This window comes from Lissotriton vulgaris, chromosome 11 (genome assembly GCF_964263255.1).
Source record: "Lissotriton vulgaris chromosome 11, aLisVul1.2, whole genome shotgun sequence".
Classification (NCBI taxonomy): Eukaryota; Metazoa; Chordata; class Amphibia; order Caudata; family Salamandridae; genus Lissotriton; species Lissotriton vulgaris.
Window position 1 is genome coordinate 175,437,983 of NC_141699.1, and position 15,972 is coordinate 175,453,954.

At 48.6% G+C, this 15,972-nt stretch overlaps 1 protein-coding gene across 1 annotated transcript in view; it reads right to left on the reverse strand.

Moving 5' to 3' along the window:
* HECTD4 (HECT domain E3 ubiquitin protein ligase 4) overlaps positions 1-15,972 on the reverse strand; it is a 2,691,195-nt gene that overhangs the window by 447,735 nt on the left and 2,227,488 nt on the right. Inside the window, exon 71 of the mRNA XM_086943079.1 lies at positions 4,116-4,262. Within this exon, the coding sequence (XP_086799205.1) occupies positions 4,116-4,262 (147 nt within the window). The remainder of the gene's footprint in view (positions 1-4,115; positions 4,263-15,972) is intronic.

Genomic DNA, 15,972 nt, shown 5'->3' on the forward strand with positions numbered 1-15,972 from the left:
GCGGACATAATCACGGTGAGCAAGACAGTCTTCAAACTCAGGTGGCGAAGCCATCAACTATGCATCTGCTTGATGAGCATACACATGAGAACTATCAAGACGAAGCTAAGGTCTCGTGGCATAACAAACGGCTTGCCAAGGACCTTTTGTCAAACACATAATAAATGTTATTTCAACAGGTGATTCAAACAAGGACGGTTGTTTCAGTAAATGGAGAAAGGCCCAACACGTAACCTTTAATAGTGCCCTCCATACAGCCTTGCAATGCCAAAGATAAAACAAACAGTACAACCGCTTTAGGATGAGTTTTACTAGCGCTGCATCAGGCCACAAATTTATCACAGCGTTGGAGCAGGGTAGAAGAGCCTGGAACTGCACTGGTCCAGGATAGCTCTAATGAATGGAAGCCTCTGTGAAGAACTCAGATGAAACTTTGGCTCACTGACAGTCAACTCCAACAATGTCAGGAGGTTTGCTGTCACCTGGGGCTGGTCAATGAATGACTGTGGAGAGCCAGTCTGTCATTGAGGAAGGGGAAAACCGGTATTCCTGACATCGGAAGGTGGGTAGTGACTACCGGTATCACTTCTGTGAACACCTGAGGTGCGCATGGCAAACTGAAAATGCTCCTGGCTTACCTTGAGCTGCAGATAACATCTGTGGGACTGCAGGAAGTGTATACGAAAATATGCATTATGCAGGTCCAAGGACACCATGCAGTTGCCCGGGTCCAAAGCAGACACGATCTGGGTCAGCCTGAGCATTTTTATTGTGCTTATGCAGGAAGGCCTAAAACAGGCCTTAGATCCTGTCCTTCTTTGGCACAAGGAAATAGTAATAACCCTCCCCTCTTTCAGAGTCTGGCTCCCTCTTGATAGCAACCTTTGAGAGTAGTACTCGCACCTCCTGACGCAGAATGGACAGATGCTCTTCTGAAATTCACTCTGCTGTGGGAGGGGGATACTTGGTAAGGCAAAAAGAAACAGCAGAACATAGCTATGTTGACCGATTATTAAGACCCATCTGTCAGACGTAATGGATCGCCACCCTGGGAGTGAATGATGAATCCTGCCCCCCTTCTGGTTGGGCATTGGCTATTTAGAGTTATTTTTGTGGCTATTGCAGGAGGGGAAATGAATGGGACTACTGATTACCTTTGCAGGACAATCCACTGCCTTCCAGACCCATGCCCATTGCTTTGAAAGGACTGGGGTGACTGCTGTACCAGTAGGGAACCCTGTCTTTGTCCATATGCCAGCAGTCTCGAACAGCCTCTGAACATGCAGACTAGGTGTTAAAATTGCTTGGCAGAGGTTAACAGACCCAAGGAGCGTGCCATGGCATTAATTTCTTTAAACTACTCCAGGACAGAGTATGCATTCTCACTGAAAAGATGTGACCCATCGAAAGGAATATCCACATAGGAGGTCTGTACAACCCTGGAAAATCAAGTGGAGCTCATCCACATGTCAGCAAAGTACAACACTGGTGTCAACTGCCAAACTCAGGCTATCAGTAATATCTAGACCAACACAGGTAATATTTGCCCGTGTATTGTCCATTATGAATCATTAAAGCCACAGCGGTCCCACAGCCTTCTGAGACCGCTGGCAAGATGTCTCTGGCTAGATCCTATATGGCTTATTTTTTACAACCAGAATGCAAAATTAACTGACCATTATGTCAGAATGGCGAAGGAAAACAGAAGTTTGCCAAAAAAGCCTCTTGGATACCTTATCGAGAGGAGCTGTAGGGAATTAAATTGAATTCATTTTACTAGTTGATGCCTGAACAATAGGCTCTCTGGAGTAACATTTTAGTAAGAAAATCAGGATCCCCAGGCGCCTGGCTGTGGGACTGCAGGAAGTGTATATGAAAATATGCATTATGCAGGTCCAAGGACACCATGCAGTTGCCCGGGTCCAAAGCAGACAAGATCTGGGTCAGCCTGAGCCTATTTACCGGTGGAAGTGTCAGTTAGGACTTTGTTAAAAGGGAGCAGGGACTATGAAGTAGGTGGTCCAGGATACAAACGTTTTGTGTGAACAATGGTTTGTCTTAACAGCTGCAAATCCAGAAGCTCTGCTGCCCACGAGAACTGCAAAGGAGGCAAACATATAATGGAGCCTCTATTGGTGGGTACACTGGCAAGTCACAAAACTGTGCCATTGCCAAAGCCCAGAGAGACACCTTGTGGTGGTCCATGACCGACATCTGTTCTCTGCAGTTGCGGCATGGTTTAAAACCAACTGCTAAGAAAAGTTTCAAGATCAATTCTGGCACCTGGGGAGCATTCTAAGATGAGGAATCTGTGGTTAGAAGTATCCATCAGAATGGTATTTCCTCATGATGTTGCCCTAAAATGGAGTTTAGTCAGCATCATTTTTTGCTAGGCTCGTGTGATCTATTTGGAACTTTGTCATAATTGTGGAATACTGTAAAGTAACAAATTCAAGAGAGGTTGAAACTGTGTAAGGGGTAGATGCTACATATCACTACATATTGCTGCTGATTTTTTTTCACTATGTTGTCATTGAATAATTGTAGATTGTAATCTCAAGCCTTGGAGGAAACTAAATAAGTTTTACAAATATATATCTATTGCCCCACACTACCATCTTATTTTCTGATGTTCTCAAGAGTATTCTCTAGTGACATCACAGCAGATGCCAAAGCACCCCCACTCTGTTGGTTGAGATATGTCCCTGTTGGGGAGCACACAAATTAAAAGATACTGAGACATATCAGCTCATCGTGCAAGCTTATGACAAAATTGAAAAAGGAAAATAATACTTTGAATATAGGTGAACAAAGAAACCGCAATGACGGATAATGTGCCAATAGAAAACTGTCTCCAGGTTGCAACGTCATTTTATGATAGACCAACTAATACATAACTCAAATTAACCCAACAGTGTTCTTTTTGGTCTAAAATCCTGTAGGTTTCTTTTTGAATGACATTGGTCCTGGAAAGTAAGAGTCAAATGGGAGACAGAGGGATTAAATAAATGCCACAATCACTCATCAAAAAAAGCTTTTTTCTCCACTGGCCAAGGGTGGGAACAGATGTGTCACACTGGGGCAGTAAGAAGAAACACCAATTAAATGTGAAATATAATTCTGTCTAAAACTGAGTGAGGAAAAGAACAATTGAGAAAGATTACTCCGATTTGAGGGCGGGGAGGCGGAATCATCTCCATTTGCTTAAATAAGGAATGGGTCCCACTGAAGCACACTTATCTATTAAGTGAGAAAAAGACTTATTTAAGGGACATGTACTGTTTCGTTTTTCTAGGAGTGTAACAATCCATGCCTATGATGATCCCGTGATCCAAGAGGGAGTATTTGAGCAATTAACTACCACACTATTCTGTGAAGAGGCCCTTGGGGCTAGGAGGGCACTTACCAACTCAACATTCGAAGGCACTGCTGGGTGCCATGCTTCGTAAGCATAAGGAGAAAATCAAAAATGCGTCTTCCCTGGTTACAAGGGATATTGATCATTTGGTTGATTGGACGTCAAATATATGTTGGCAGTGACAGTTTGGTAGGAGGACCAAGCTGCCTCCTTAAGATTGAGATCTAAGGTGCAGGACTCCTGGTACAAAAGTCCACCAAGTACCTTCTTGCAACTCACTTGTTGTGGCTAACATTCAATAACATTATGAGCTGATACACAGGAAAACACAGTGTAATGAATAAGCTCAAGTGTTGCGGACATGCAAGTCTTATATAAATATTTCTGCAGCCAGCTTTATTAACATGACACATCGATAAAGGATACATTTCTGTCCTGAACACAGGAAGTACTTCTAATACTCTGGCATCAAGCTCCAATGATGATTTTCATTGGGGCAAGCTGTTTTTCCCGCAAAAAGCATTATTATGTGTTGAAATGCTGAACATTATCATCATTTTCTGGGTGTTTTTATGAAATCTATTTTACAGTCTAAGAAACCTTGCATACATTTTGTCTTTTTCACTGATAAACCTAAATATGATTCCGAACCATTCATCCTTATTTTAATTAAATTGTTTGTACAGTCAAATCCCTAGCAAGCTTTTTCAGGACATGCAAAACTACATCAAAACATATTTAGGTACACCACACTAACCTTTGGCTTCTTGCAATAACGAAGCAATACTTTGCATGAAAATATCAGTCTGACGCAGCTCCACTAATGGCAGGAAGAAAGTCTCCAGCGTTGTGTTAAGAGACTGAAGTAGTGCAAACCGGAGTCGTAAACTTTCAATGGGAACATCTATAGATGGAAAAAACTACAATCAGAATACAATGCATGACAGAAACACAACTTATGAAATTTATCGTTCAAAGAGTTTAGCACGTTAAACATAGTATTCTATGAGCAACTTGCATGGGTATTTTAAAAACCATGACATACTGGTCCAGACAGGAGCACTGTAAGGATCATTATGCCACCTTTGTAACAACGACAAACATGTGGAGGGAGGGACCCCTGCCTGATCATGGGTCATTTCCATGTTTCCAGTCCCTAGTGTGCAAGCATTTTTCTAGGTACTTACCATTGTTTTTGAATTTTTCCGTATGGTTCAAATGACCACACTAGAGCTAGCCATTGATTTGTTAAAAAAACCAAAAACTTTCAATCAAGTAGTATTTAATCTTAAATGTGACTGTTAGCGTAATCATATTTAACATATCATGTGCTCCATCTTTAAAGTGAATATCTACCGTCACCACATTTTGAGCCACACTTATTAGGCATATCTCACACTATTCGTACCCAGGCCAGGCCCCGTTGTGCCACACTTTTTATTTTTTTTAAACTAGTTTATATTCATAATAGGGTACCACCAAATGGGCATTGCAGTCATTTTTTTCAAAATTACTGTGCATCTTTTACCCTCTTCTATGGGACCAACTTTTAATAATCATATCACTCCTTTTCAAGGTAAGCGAGAGCTGCTAAACTAATCCGTTAACTGTGCATTGTTGTGTCTTAAGGTTCCCCAGACCAATAAAGTTCTTGTTTTATACACTCTTCAGAGATATGCCAGTAAGTTGAGATTGCATGCAGTGGATTGTAAGTTTTTTAATTTTTTTATTGAGGTCTGCCTTAGGGCTAATGGGATGCTGACACGTCACATGTATAACAACTGCCATCATGTTATTATTTTTTTTTTTTCGGTGAAAGGTTTCTGCGTTTCTGTACTGCACACAGTGGTTGTTTCCTAGACATTTCTGGGCGCAAGAATGGTAGGCCACAAGCTTTCTTTACCTTGCTGTGATGGGATAAACAGGCGCTGCAGCGGGTCGCAGGCGAATCGCCGGGAGCCCAGGGCCACGCCCATTGGAATAGGCCACACCCCCCTTATATCGTCATATAAGGATGTGCTGGTTTCGGAGGCGCAGCGGACGGGCGCAGCGGGCGCGCCGGCGGTGCGCCAAAGGCAAGCCCGTCTGCGCCCGTCCGCGACCAGACGGGACCAAGGGCCACAAACCCTGGTTCCCTCACGTTCCAGAGCAGGACATATAGCTCGACAGCCTTACACAGCATAGGAAGCACAGCTGCTGTCCAGTGCATGCATATCTATGCTCCTACAGAGCTCCCCCCCCCCCGCTGCTCGGACTGCAAACACTCCTTTCGTAACACCTCTCCGTTGGCCACAGCCCAGAAATATTGCATGTATGCGTTAAACTGTCGATCACTGCCAAAGCATAGCACACAAATTGCCATGCTGCTCGAGGAACACAAGCCAGACGCTATCTTCTTGACAGAAACCTGGCTCACTTCTCAATCGGAGCCTGATATAGTCTCAGCCTTACCCGCTGGTTACCACATCTTCAGATTAAACAGACCGGAAGGGAGAGGCGGAGGTCTGGCCATTATATTAAAGGATCAGTACTGTTGCCGTACTACAGCAGAATCTATCCCTGAATGCGAGAGTGTAGAATTCTGCATAGAGTTCCACGCAAATAGTTCATTCTCCAGCACTTTGATCTATCGCCCCCCCGAGCCTGCAAAATTGTTCCATAGGTCTCTCCCAGAGATTATAGCAAAAAGAATTTTATCTTCTGCCAATCATACGGTTTTAGGGGACCTCAATTTCCACTTTAACTCCCCCTCAGACCACATTGCTAAGGAGCTAATAGATGACCTCGGAGCTCTTCAACTGGCCCAACTGGTCACAGCCCCGACCCATGAAAAGGGCAATTTACTCGACCCTATTTTTAGCAACTGCACTAATCTGACGGTTGACCAACCCATCCCCCTCCCATGGTCGGACCATTTTTTGGTTCCGTTTACATGGACTACCCACAAAGCCCCCCAGCTACCCCCTCAAGTCACAACGAGGAGAAACTGGTCAAAACTCCCCGTGGAATCCTGGATGCATAACCTGGACTCCACCCGCCCGCCACCCTGCCCAGACCCCAACGTGGCAAACGGAAACTATGTAGGTTGGATCACGAACTCACTAGATACGATCCTCCCTCTCCGCAGATCCTCTTCAAAGAGAACGCAGAAATCAGCTCCCTGGTTCTCCGACTCGCTACGAGAGCTAAAACGCCTTTGTAGGCAACGAGAGAGAGCCTGGCGATTAGACTTTCTCCCGGAAAAAAAGGCATCCTACAAAGAGGCGATCAAAGCCTACACAGAAGGGGTCAGGACGGCCCAGGCAACCTACTACTCTGATAAAATCCTGGAAGCAAAATCAAAGCCCAAGGAAATCTTCCACATAATAAAACAATGCACCAGTGTCATCACTGCCCCCCTCCGATCAAGACTCAGGACCAATGTAATGAGCTGGCGGAATTTTTCCATAATAAGGTTTTGAAAATCTACTCCACCTTCCCAACAATAGCCTCAACTCCGGATGCGACTGATCTACTCCCCCCTAGAATCCCTCTTTCCCCAGACCAGCCAACTCTTGATCATTTCCCTCTTATGGACCTTGACACCCTTGGCAAAATGGCACGCCAAGTTAAGTCGGGCTCTCCACGTGACCCAGCTCCTCCAGAAGTCCTGATGCAGGCAGGCGAAGCTACCCTGCCTGTAATCTTGGAACTTCTAAACTCGTCCATATCCGCATGCTCAGGCCCCACAGCTTGGAAGCAAGCCATGGTGCGGGCGCTGTTGAAAAAACCTAACCTGGACCCTGATGACCACTCCAGCTACCGTCCCATTTCACTCCTCCCTTGGGCTAGCAAGGTGCTGGAGAAATATATAAATGCCCAGTTGGTCCAGTTCCTAGAGAACCACTCCCTATCACACACATCCCAGACAGGCTTCAGACCAAAGCATGGGACTGAAACCGCCTTATTAGCAGTCACCGAAGAATCTCGAAGGATACTGGATCAGGGAGGATCAGTGGCAGTGATCCTCCTTGATCTAAGTGCTGCCTTCGATACGGTCAGCTATGCCACCTTGCTGAACCGTCTCTATGACATCGGAGTTTCAGGTGACGCACTAAGGTGGTTCGACTCCTTTCTGTCTGACAGATCTTTTCAGATCTTCGACGGCGACACAATGTCATCCAGGAAACCTCTCAGCTGCGGAGTTCCGCAGGGCTCTTCCCTGAGCCCTGTGCTATTTAATGTATACATGAAACCGCTGGCTGGGGTAGTCGAACCGTACGGCATTAAAATCGCGTCGTACGCCGACGACACTCAGCTAGTAGTTTCATTGGCCCAAGAGAACAACAGGCAACCCCAGGTAGGTCTGCTGAAATGCTTAGAGGACGTTAAGGAGTGGATGACCAACTCCTCCCTCAAGCAGAATGGAGAAAAAACAGAGCTCATGCTCCTAGGCCCAGCCTCGCCAGTTCCTCTCACTTCCTTGTGGCCCTGCGGTCTGGGCGCTCCCCCCACCCCCAAGGAAAGTGTCAAGAGCCTGGGAGTATGGTTAGATAAAAAGCTCTCCTTCTCCACTCAGGCCACCAAGCTGTCCGCCACCTGTTTTGGCCTACTCAGAACCTTGAGGAAGGTCCTCCCACTTCTGCCTCTAGAGGCCAAAAAAGTGGCAGTACAAGGCCTCATCCAGTCCCGCCTGGACTTTAACAACGCTCTATACGTAGGGGCCCCTGAGATGACTCTTCGGAAGCTGCAGGTGGTACAAAACTGCGCTGCACGTACCTTACTCCAGATTCCGCGAACCCAGTCAGCCAGACATGGACTGAAAAGTCTGCACTGGCTGCCAGTGAGGCATAGAGTGGCTTTTAAGGCGCTGTGTATTGCGCATGGAAGACGGGATCAGCAATTAATAACAACCTTGTCACCCCCTACCACCCTAACAGGAACCTTCGGTCTACGGAGGCTTTCCTGGCAGTTGTTCCCAGAGTCAAGAGAGCCAGGACCGGGGGTAGGCTGTTCTCGTTGAACACCGCTAAACTCTGGAATGCTCTCCCCCTCTCACTTCGGTCCAACCCTGACTTGCTCTCATTCCGGAAAAAGCTGAAAACCCTACTGTTCACCAAACCCTCCTAGTCCTAATCTCCCCTGTTCCGTCACATCTCTGCTTTAACTCAGCGCTTGGACGCCCGTGGGCAGCAACCGCGCTTAACAAATTTATTTTCATTTAATTTCATTCATTCACTCTTATTAGTCCATAATCTAAAAAAGGATCTCTCATGGAAACCCTTAAAGTTACGGGAACTATGGAAAATCTGCAACTGGAATAAACGAACAAGTTACTTGCCTTCGATAACCCTTTATTTGGTAGAGATTCCAAGTTCAAGTTCAAGTTCGGGTATTTGTATAGCGCACTGCTCACCCAGAGGGTCTCAAGGTGCTTGGGTAAGGGGTTCATTATTTGTCGAATAGCCCGGTTTTAAGTTCTTTTCTGAAGAAGATGTGGTTTTGAGTAAGGCGCAGGTGAGTGGGGAGTGAGTTCCAAGTCTTGGCGGCAAGGAAGGATAAGGATCTGCCACCCATGGTGGATTTTCGGATGCGCGGGACAGCGGCGAGGGCTTGATTGGACGATCTTAGTTGGCGGGTGGGTTTGTAGAAGGACAGTCGAGTGTTGAGGCATTCGGGTCCTAGATTGTAGAGGGCCTTGTGTGCGTGGGTGAGAAGGCGGAACGTAATTCTTTTGTTGACGGGAAGCCAATGGAGGTCTTTTAGGTGTCCGGTGATGTGATCTTGGCGAGGGATGTCTAATATTAGTCTCGCTGATGCGTTTTGGATGCGTTGGAGTTTTTTCTGTAATTTTGCTGTGATTCCGGCGTATAGTGTGTTACCATAATCCAGTCGACTCGTGACCAGTGCGTGGGTGACAGTCTTTCTTGTCTCGAGGGGGATCCAACGGAAGATCTTTTTGAGACTGCGAAGTACGTTGAAGCAGGAGGATGAGACTGCGTTGACTTGTCTGGACATCGAAAGAGAGGAGTCTAGGATGAAGCCAAGGTTACGTGCATGGTCGGTGGGTGTGGGTGCTGTGCCCAGATCGGAAGGCCACCAGGAGTCTTCCCAGGCTGAGGGGGAAGATCCTAGGATGAGCACCTCCGTTTTGTCTGAGTTGAGTTTTAGGCTGCTATGTTTCATCCATTCGGCTACTTCTTTCATGCCTTCGTGAAGGTTGGTTTTGGCGGTGTTAGGGTCTTTGGTGAGGGAAAGGATTAGTTGGGTGTCGTCGGCGTAAGAGATGATGTTAAGGTTGTGTTGACTCGCGATGGAGGCGAGTGGTCTCATGTAAATGTTGAAGAGGGTGGGACTGAGTGAAGATCCTTGTGGTACTCCGCAGATGACTTCAGTGGCCTCTGATTTGAAGGGGGGAAGGCGGACTCTCTGGGTTCTCCCAGCGAGGAATGAGGTGATCCAGTCCAAGGCTTTTCCTTGTATTCTGATGTTGCTGAGGCGTTGTATAAGGGTGCTGTGGCAGACTGTGTCGAAAGCGGCGGAGAGATCGAGTAGAATGAGGGCCACTGTTTCACCGTTGTCCAGTAGTGTTCGGATGTCGTCAGTCGCTGCAATGAGGGCGGTTTCGGTGCTAAGTTTGGCTCGAAACCCGGATTGAGATGGATCGAGGGAGTTGTTGGATTCAAGAAAGGCGGCGAGCTGGTTGTTGACGGCTTTCTCGAAGACTTTGGCCGGGAATGGGAGGAGGGATATAGGTCTGTAGTTTTTAAGTTCAGAGGGATCTGCTGTGGGTTTCTTCAGAAGGGCGCTGAGTTCGGCGTGTTTCCAGCTTTCTGGAAAGGTGGCAGAGTTGAACGAGCAGTTGATGACATCACGGAGATGGGGTGCGATGATGGAGTCCGCTTTGTTGAAGATGTGGTGGGGGCAGGGGTCAGTTGGCGAGCCAGAGTGGATGGAGTTCATTAGGCGGATGGTGTCTTCAGTGGTGATTGGGTTCCAGGCGGTAAGGTTGTTAGTTGGCGGAGTAGGATCTGAGGGGGGTGGGGAGGGTTGAACGCTGGGAGTATTATCGAAGCTATTGTGGATGTCGGCAATTTTGTTGTAGAAGAAGGAGGATAATGCATTGCAGAGGTCTTGGGAGGGAGTGATGTCGTTAGATGCTGCGGTGGGGTTGGTGAATTCTTTGACGATGTTGAAAAGTTCCTTGCTGTTGTGAGTGTTGTTGTCGAGACGATCCTTGAATGCTGATATCTTGGCGGATCGGATCAGTTGGTGGTGTTTACGGGTGGCTGTCTTGAGGGTGCACATGTTGTCGGTGGTTGGGTTTTTTCTCCATGTTTTCTCCAGGGTGCGGCATAGCTTCTTGGATTTTTTAAGGTCATCATTGAACCAGGGAGCCTTTTTGCTGGCTGATTTGATCTGGTGTTTTTTCAGGGGTGCTAATTCGTCAGCACTGTGGGTGATCCATTGCTTGAGATTGGTGGCCGCTTGGTTTGGGTCCAATGAGAGGGTTGGAGGGTTTTGGTTGAGTGATGTGAGGAATTGGTCGGAGGTGATTTTGTTCCAGTTTCTCCGAGGAATAGGTTGTGGGCGGTTGTGGGTCAGGGTGGTTTTGTAGGTGAAGTGAACACAGCTGTGGCCCGTCCAGTGGAGAGCTGTGGTGCGATCGAAGGAGATGTGCTTGCAGGAGGTGAAGATAGGGTCGAGTGTGTGTCCGGCTACATGGGTGGGGGTGTCAACAAGTTGTTTGAGTCCGAGGTTGGCCAGGTTGTCCAGAAGGGTGGTGGTGTTGCTGTTGTGTTTGTTTTCAAGGTGGTAGTTGAAGTCTCCTAAAAGAATGTAGTTCTCGGAGGCGAGGGCATGTGGGCTGACTAAGTCAGTGATGTCATCGCTGAATTGACTGTGGGTACCTGGAGGCCTGTAGATGAGGGTGCCTCTAAGTGTGGTTCTGGGGTCGGTGTGGATCTGAAAGTGGAGATGTTCGGCGGTCGCAAGATTGTCGTCAGAGCTGGTTGTGATTTTGATGGTGTTCCTGTGGACGATGGCAATGCCTCCTCCTGTTTGATTGGTGCGGTCTTTGCGGATAATCTTGTAAGCGTCCGGTATGGCTATGGCGATGTCGGGAGCTGATGATATGTTCATCCATGTTTCAGTAAGGAAGGCGATGTCAGGTGACGCAGAGTCCAATAGGTCCCAGAGTTCTGTTGCGTGTCTGTGGACCGAGCGGATGTTGAGCAGGATGCATTTTAGGCGGTTAGAGTCGGAAATGGGTTTGGAGGACGAGGGATTGGTGAGGGTTCTGAAGCAGTTGAACTTGCAGGAGAAAGGGCCGTGAGTGCGTCCTGGAGTAGCTTCCCAGCAAAGTGGTGTACGTCCGGGATTGATGGCGAGGAGAGTAGCGCATCTAGTTGCAGATTCCTTTGCTAGGGTATTATCCCCGGGCATGAAACTAGAGCTGGACATTTTTCATCAGCAGTAAGCCTGTGCGCCGGTAGTTGGTGCTGTTCGGCTCCAAGTGGTGTCAACACCATTGTCTGCACCAGAAATAACATGCGCAGTGCGGGTATAGGTGCCAATCCAGCGGGATGACGCCAGTTTCTTTTTGTGACTTTCCATGCCAGAAGTACAGAACCATGAAAAACACTTAGCACTGGTGTTTGGAACTTTGGCCCTGAACAGGGAAACAGCCCTTAACTCTAAAATCTGTTTGCAGAGTGAGAAGGATGTATGGGTCGGTAAGGAATCTGTGGCTAGACTCTCTACCAGCTAAGGAGTTACCAAAGTTAAGTAACTTGTTCATCTGATAGAGACTTTTAGCCACCGATTCCTAACCTTAAAATCGATACCCAACAACACATTCCTACTGGTGGATCTGCAAATATGAATGCATGAAAATCATCTTATAATGCGCGACTTAGCCCAACGGGCATTAAGGCGCCTATCAAAGAAATATAATGCAGAAAAATATAAAATATGATTTAAACCAGAAAATCCTACTGGACCGAACGGGCAAAGTTGCCATCCTGACGGGCCTGACTGTCCAGACCGTGTTTGGTGAATGTTGGCAGAGAGGCCCACGTTGCTCCCTGGCAGATGGTCAGGACCAGAAATCCATGTGCTAATGCATTGGTTACAGCCTTTGCTCTGCGGGGGCTGCTTCTTTGCAAGTGCATAGTAGATCTTAATGAAGAGTACGATCCATCAGGAGATGGTTTGTTTCTGCATGGCATTCTTTTTTCATGGCAAACACAAGGAGATTATGGACGGGGAGCTGAAACTTTTCTGACACTCGCCCCCAGTCATAGATCAGGGTTGAATCCACCATCATTCTTTAGCTCACTTCACCACCTCAGTTCAGACCCAGTCATATGCAAATCAGTCTTGACCCTGTGACTCATGGGAACAGTCCAGCCCGAACTGCCGAGCCAGGTCTTCCCTGAACCAGAAACAAGCATATTGGGACCGGTTTCTGGGTAACACCCTTCATCAGCCAGGCTAGCTTTAATCCAGTGGCAAAGTGAGCAAGGGACTCACGCCTGGGCATACCTTGCCAACTTAGGGCAAACAAAACAAACACAAGGAGATGATGGATGGAGCACTGAAACTTTTCAGACACTCACCCCCAGTCACAGATCTGGGTTGAATCCATCATCATTCTATAGCTCACTTCAAAGTTTCAGCGCTCCGTACATCATCTCCTTCTGTTTGCTTTATTTGCCCAAAGTTGGCAGGGTACACCCAGATCTTCTTGAGAACTCTGGGAAGGAGCAGTATGGGCGAAAAGGAGTGCAACAGGCCTGAGCTCCACTCAAGATGAAAAGCAACTCTGAGCGAGACCTGCCTTGGAATTACAGCTCGCAGGAGTACTGACACTGAGCAGTCTTGGCACTGGCAAACAGATCTAACTAAGGTGCTCCCCACTGATGAACCAAACCTTGCACCACCTCCGGATGGAGACACCATTTTTGATCCATTAGGCATTCTCGGCTGAGTTTGTCGGTTATGAATTGGCTGGTGTGCCTGGCTCCAGGAGTCAGGATGGGTCTGCCCCGGTGGTGAATGGGGAGATCTGCATGTTGATGGCAGGGAGGAGCTGAACCTGGGACCTGAATAGGGCTGGGCTTTCCCTACACATTGCTGGCTCCGCCCCCTGTGGTGCGACTGATGTCCCTAGCCTGTCCTGTGAATGGGGAGAGGGGCTGAGCATAACAGAGTGCTCCAGAACCAGTTGCATCTGGTTTTCCCCCACCCTGCACCCTAGAGACAAAGGGATTTGGTGTATAAAAAGAGGCTGTGACCTCATGTTAAATCTTCTTGTTTCCTGACTTGAAACTACCAGGGGCGTAATGCTGCTGGGGCCCAGGGGAAGGCTTGCCTCCCTGGGCCCTGCCCAGCCCCTCGATTGCTGGAGGACTTCTTTCTGGGGCCCCTTCTGCCTGGCCTGAGGATGGCTGGGAGACTTTCCTTGCCCTGGAAGCCTTGTCCTGTGTTACTGGGACCCTTCTTGCTGTAGGGGTCATCTCTGGGGCCTTTGGCATTGTCTGTGCCCCCAGCGCCTTGAGAGCGCTTTATTTTTCATTTCTGAGCAGAGCGCTGTCGTTTTCCCTCGTAGGGAAGCGCTCTTGCCCTTTGTATGCAGACGAGTGTGCAGGTGCCCACCCTGTGTCTTCATTTTTATTTTATTCTTACTTACGGGTGCCCACTCCGATTATGTGCACCTTAGCGGGTGCCTGTGAGAAGTTGGCCCGATATGCAACGTTCGCTATTCTAGCGACCGCTATGTATCGTTCCAACGACCCTTATGGTGTTTGGTTGTAAGTCAACCTATAGACCAGCTATCCTAGTAGCGTGGATACGAGCAGTCTAAGGCTAAAGACTCGAGAGGGCGCGTTAAGCCAGCTGTTTACCACACATGTACCCCTTGAACACCCAGTGAAAGGACACCACACAAGTGTTATGAAAATAAACAGTATATTTATTAAGAATCACAACAGCCCTGTACTCTTTATGAGGACAGGGTACTAAGCACAAACCAAATCTCTTTAGCAAATACTTCAAGTGCACAATTAAAACAAGTGTCCGAGGACACGGAAAGATTAAAGTCTCGGGCGGACCCGATAAGGCAAGTCGGAAGCGAGGGACTCAGGACCCTAGAGTAAGGAGGCTATGCAGGCACCGAAATGCCGAGTTACCTAGCCACGAGGGCTGCGGCTGCACAAGTCTTACAGGCGTCGGGGTCTTCGCTGACGAGCCAGGAGCCGGAAGAAAAGGAGTTGCTGGCCGGCGACCAGTGCTGAATAGTTCGTAGAGTTCCAAGCCTGGATCGGAGATTGATGAAACCTGAAAGCAGAGGGGACCAAGTTCGTACTACTAGCCAGTAGTCAGAGGGTACCAGGAAGGCACCGGTTGGCCGTCACCTCGACCAGGTGAGTGGGCGACGCTAGGCTCTGCAGTCTCACGGACCAGGAGGCGTTGTCGGCGACCACGGGGGAGGTGCGAGCTGTCCCACGAAGGATGATGCTGTCGGCGTCGCTGGGCCCAGGATGGGGCAACAAGCCTTGGCAGATCTCAGGGCCACGTGGTGGGCCTAAGATGGCGTCTTGAGTGGACCAGGAGGGTCCGGGGTGCTTCTCGCAAAGATGGAAGCAAGGGCCAGTCTGGAGCAACCAGACCAGCAGTGATGATTCTCGGATGTCGTCACAGAAGGGCACAAGCCAGCGGCTAGTGACCAGACAACGTGCTGAGCAGCGAGCAGAAGGGCCCCACGCAGATCGTGGAGATGCTGGGAGACTGCACTTCGGTGCTGGAGCGGCTCAGGGTCGGGGCTTCTCGGACCCCAGAGCACTCACCAGAGAGTTACCTCGATGGTCGTGCTGGTTTTAAGAGCGTGCAGGTTCTGATGATGGCCGGTCCCTCGAGGTCTCGTCGCACCCACAGATCACAGCTGAGCTGATGACGTGGGTAGAGGTCAGAGGTGCCAGGGAAGCCGGTTCTCGTCGAGCTGGGCCGTCGGATTCCTTGAGGAAGGACTTACAGCAAACCGCAGAGTTCTTAGTTGGTGCCCGCTGATGCAGGGTGACTACTCCTTAGTCACAAGGGAGAAATCTTGAGAAGAGTCTTGAATGTCCTTTCGTAGAAAGTAGTTCTTGAATCAAAGATGATCTAATTTGGAAGGGTCCCCGCTCCGGTCTTTATTCTAAAGAAAGGGGTGGGTACATGACTAGGTCCTGCCCTAAGGGTGGGACCAGGAAGGGGGGTAGTTACACCCCTCTCCCCTGCCGGACTTTCCCCAGGCCAGGGCTGTCGCCCCTGGAACTGGTTCTAACCGGCAGATGCGTAGTGAGCACCGGGGTGCCACTCCGCAGTCACCTTCTCGCCAAAGCCCTACCTACCCAGAATACACAAACCCTGTCTGGGACGGTGCGAACACCGCCCTCGACAGGAAACCCTTTGTCCAAGTGCTCCTCGCTGGAAGGACTCCCAGCAGCAGGAGGTCAGACTCGTGTCTGTGGTGGCAGCATCCATTTTGTGGAGCTGAGGCTTCAGTTAACTTTAACCGGGGTTCACAGTTACGTACATGTGTCCCTCTAGAAGGGTGGAATGCTAACCTCGTCGCCAGCATTGGTGAGAGGGCA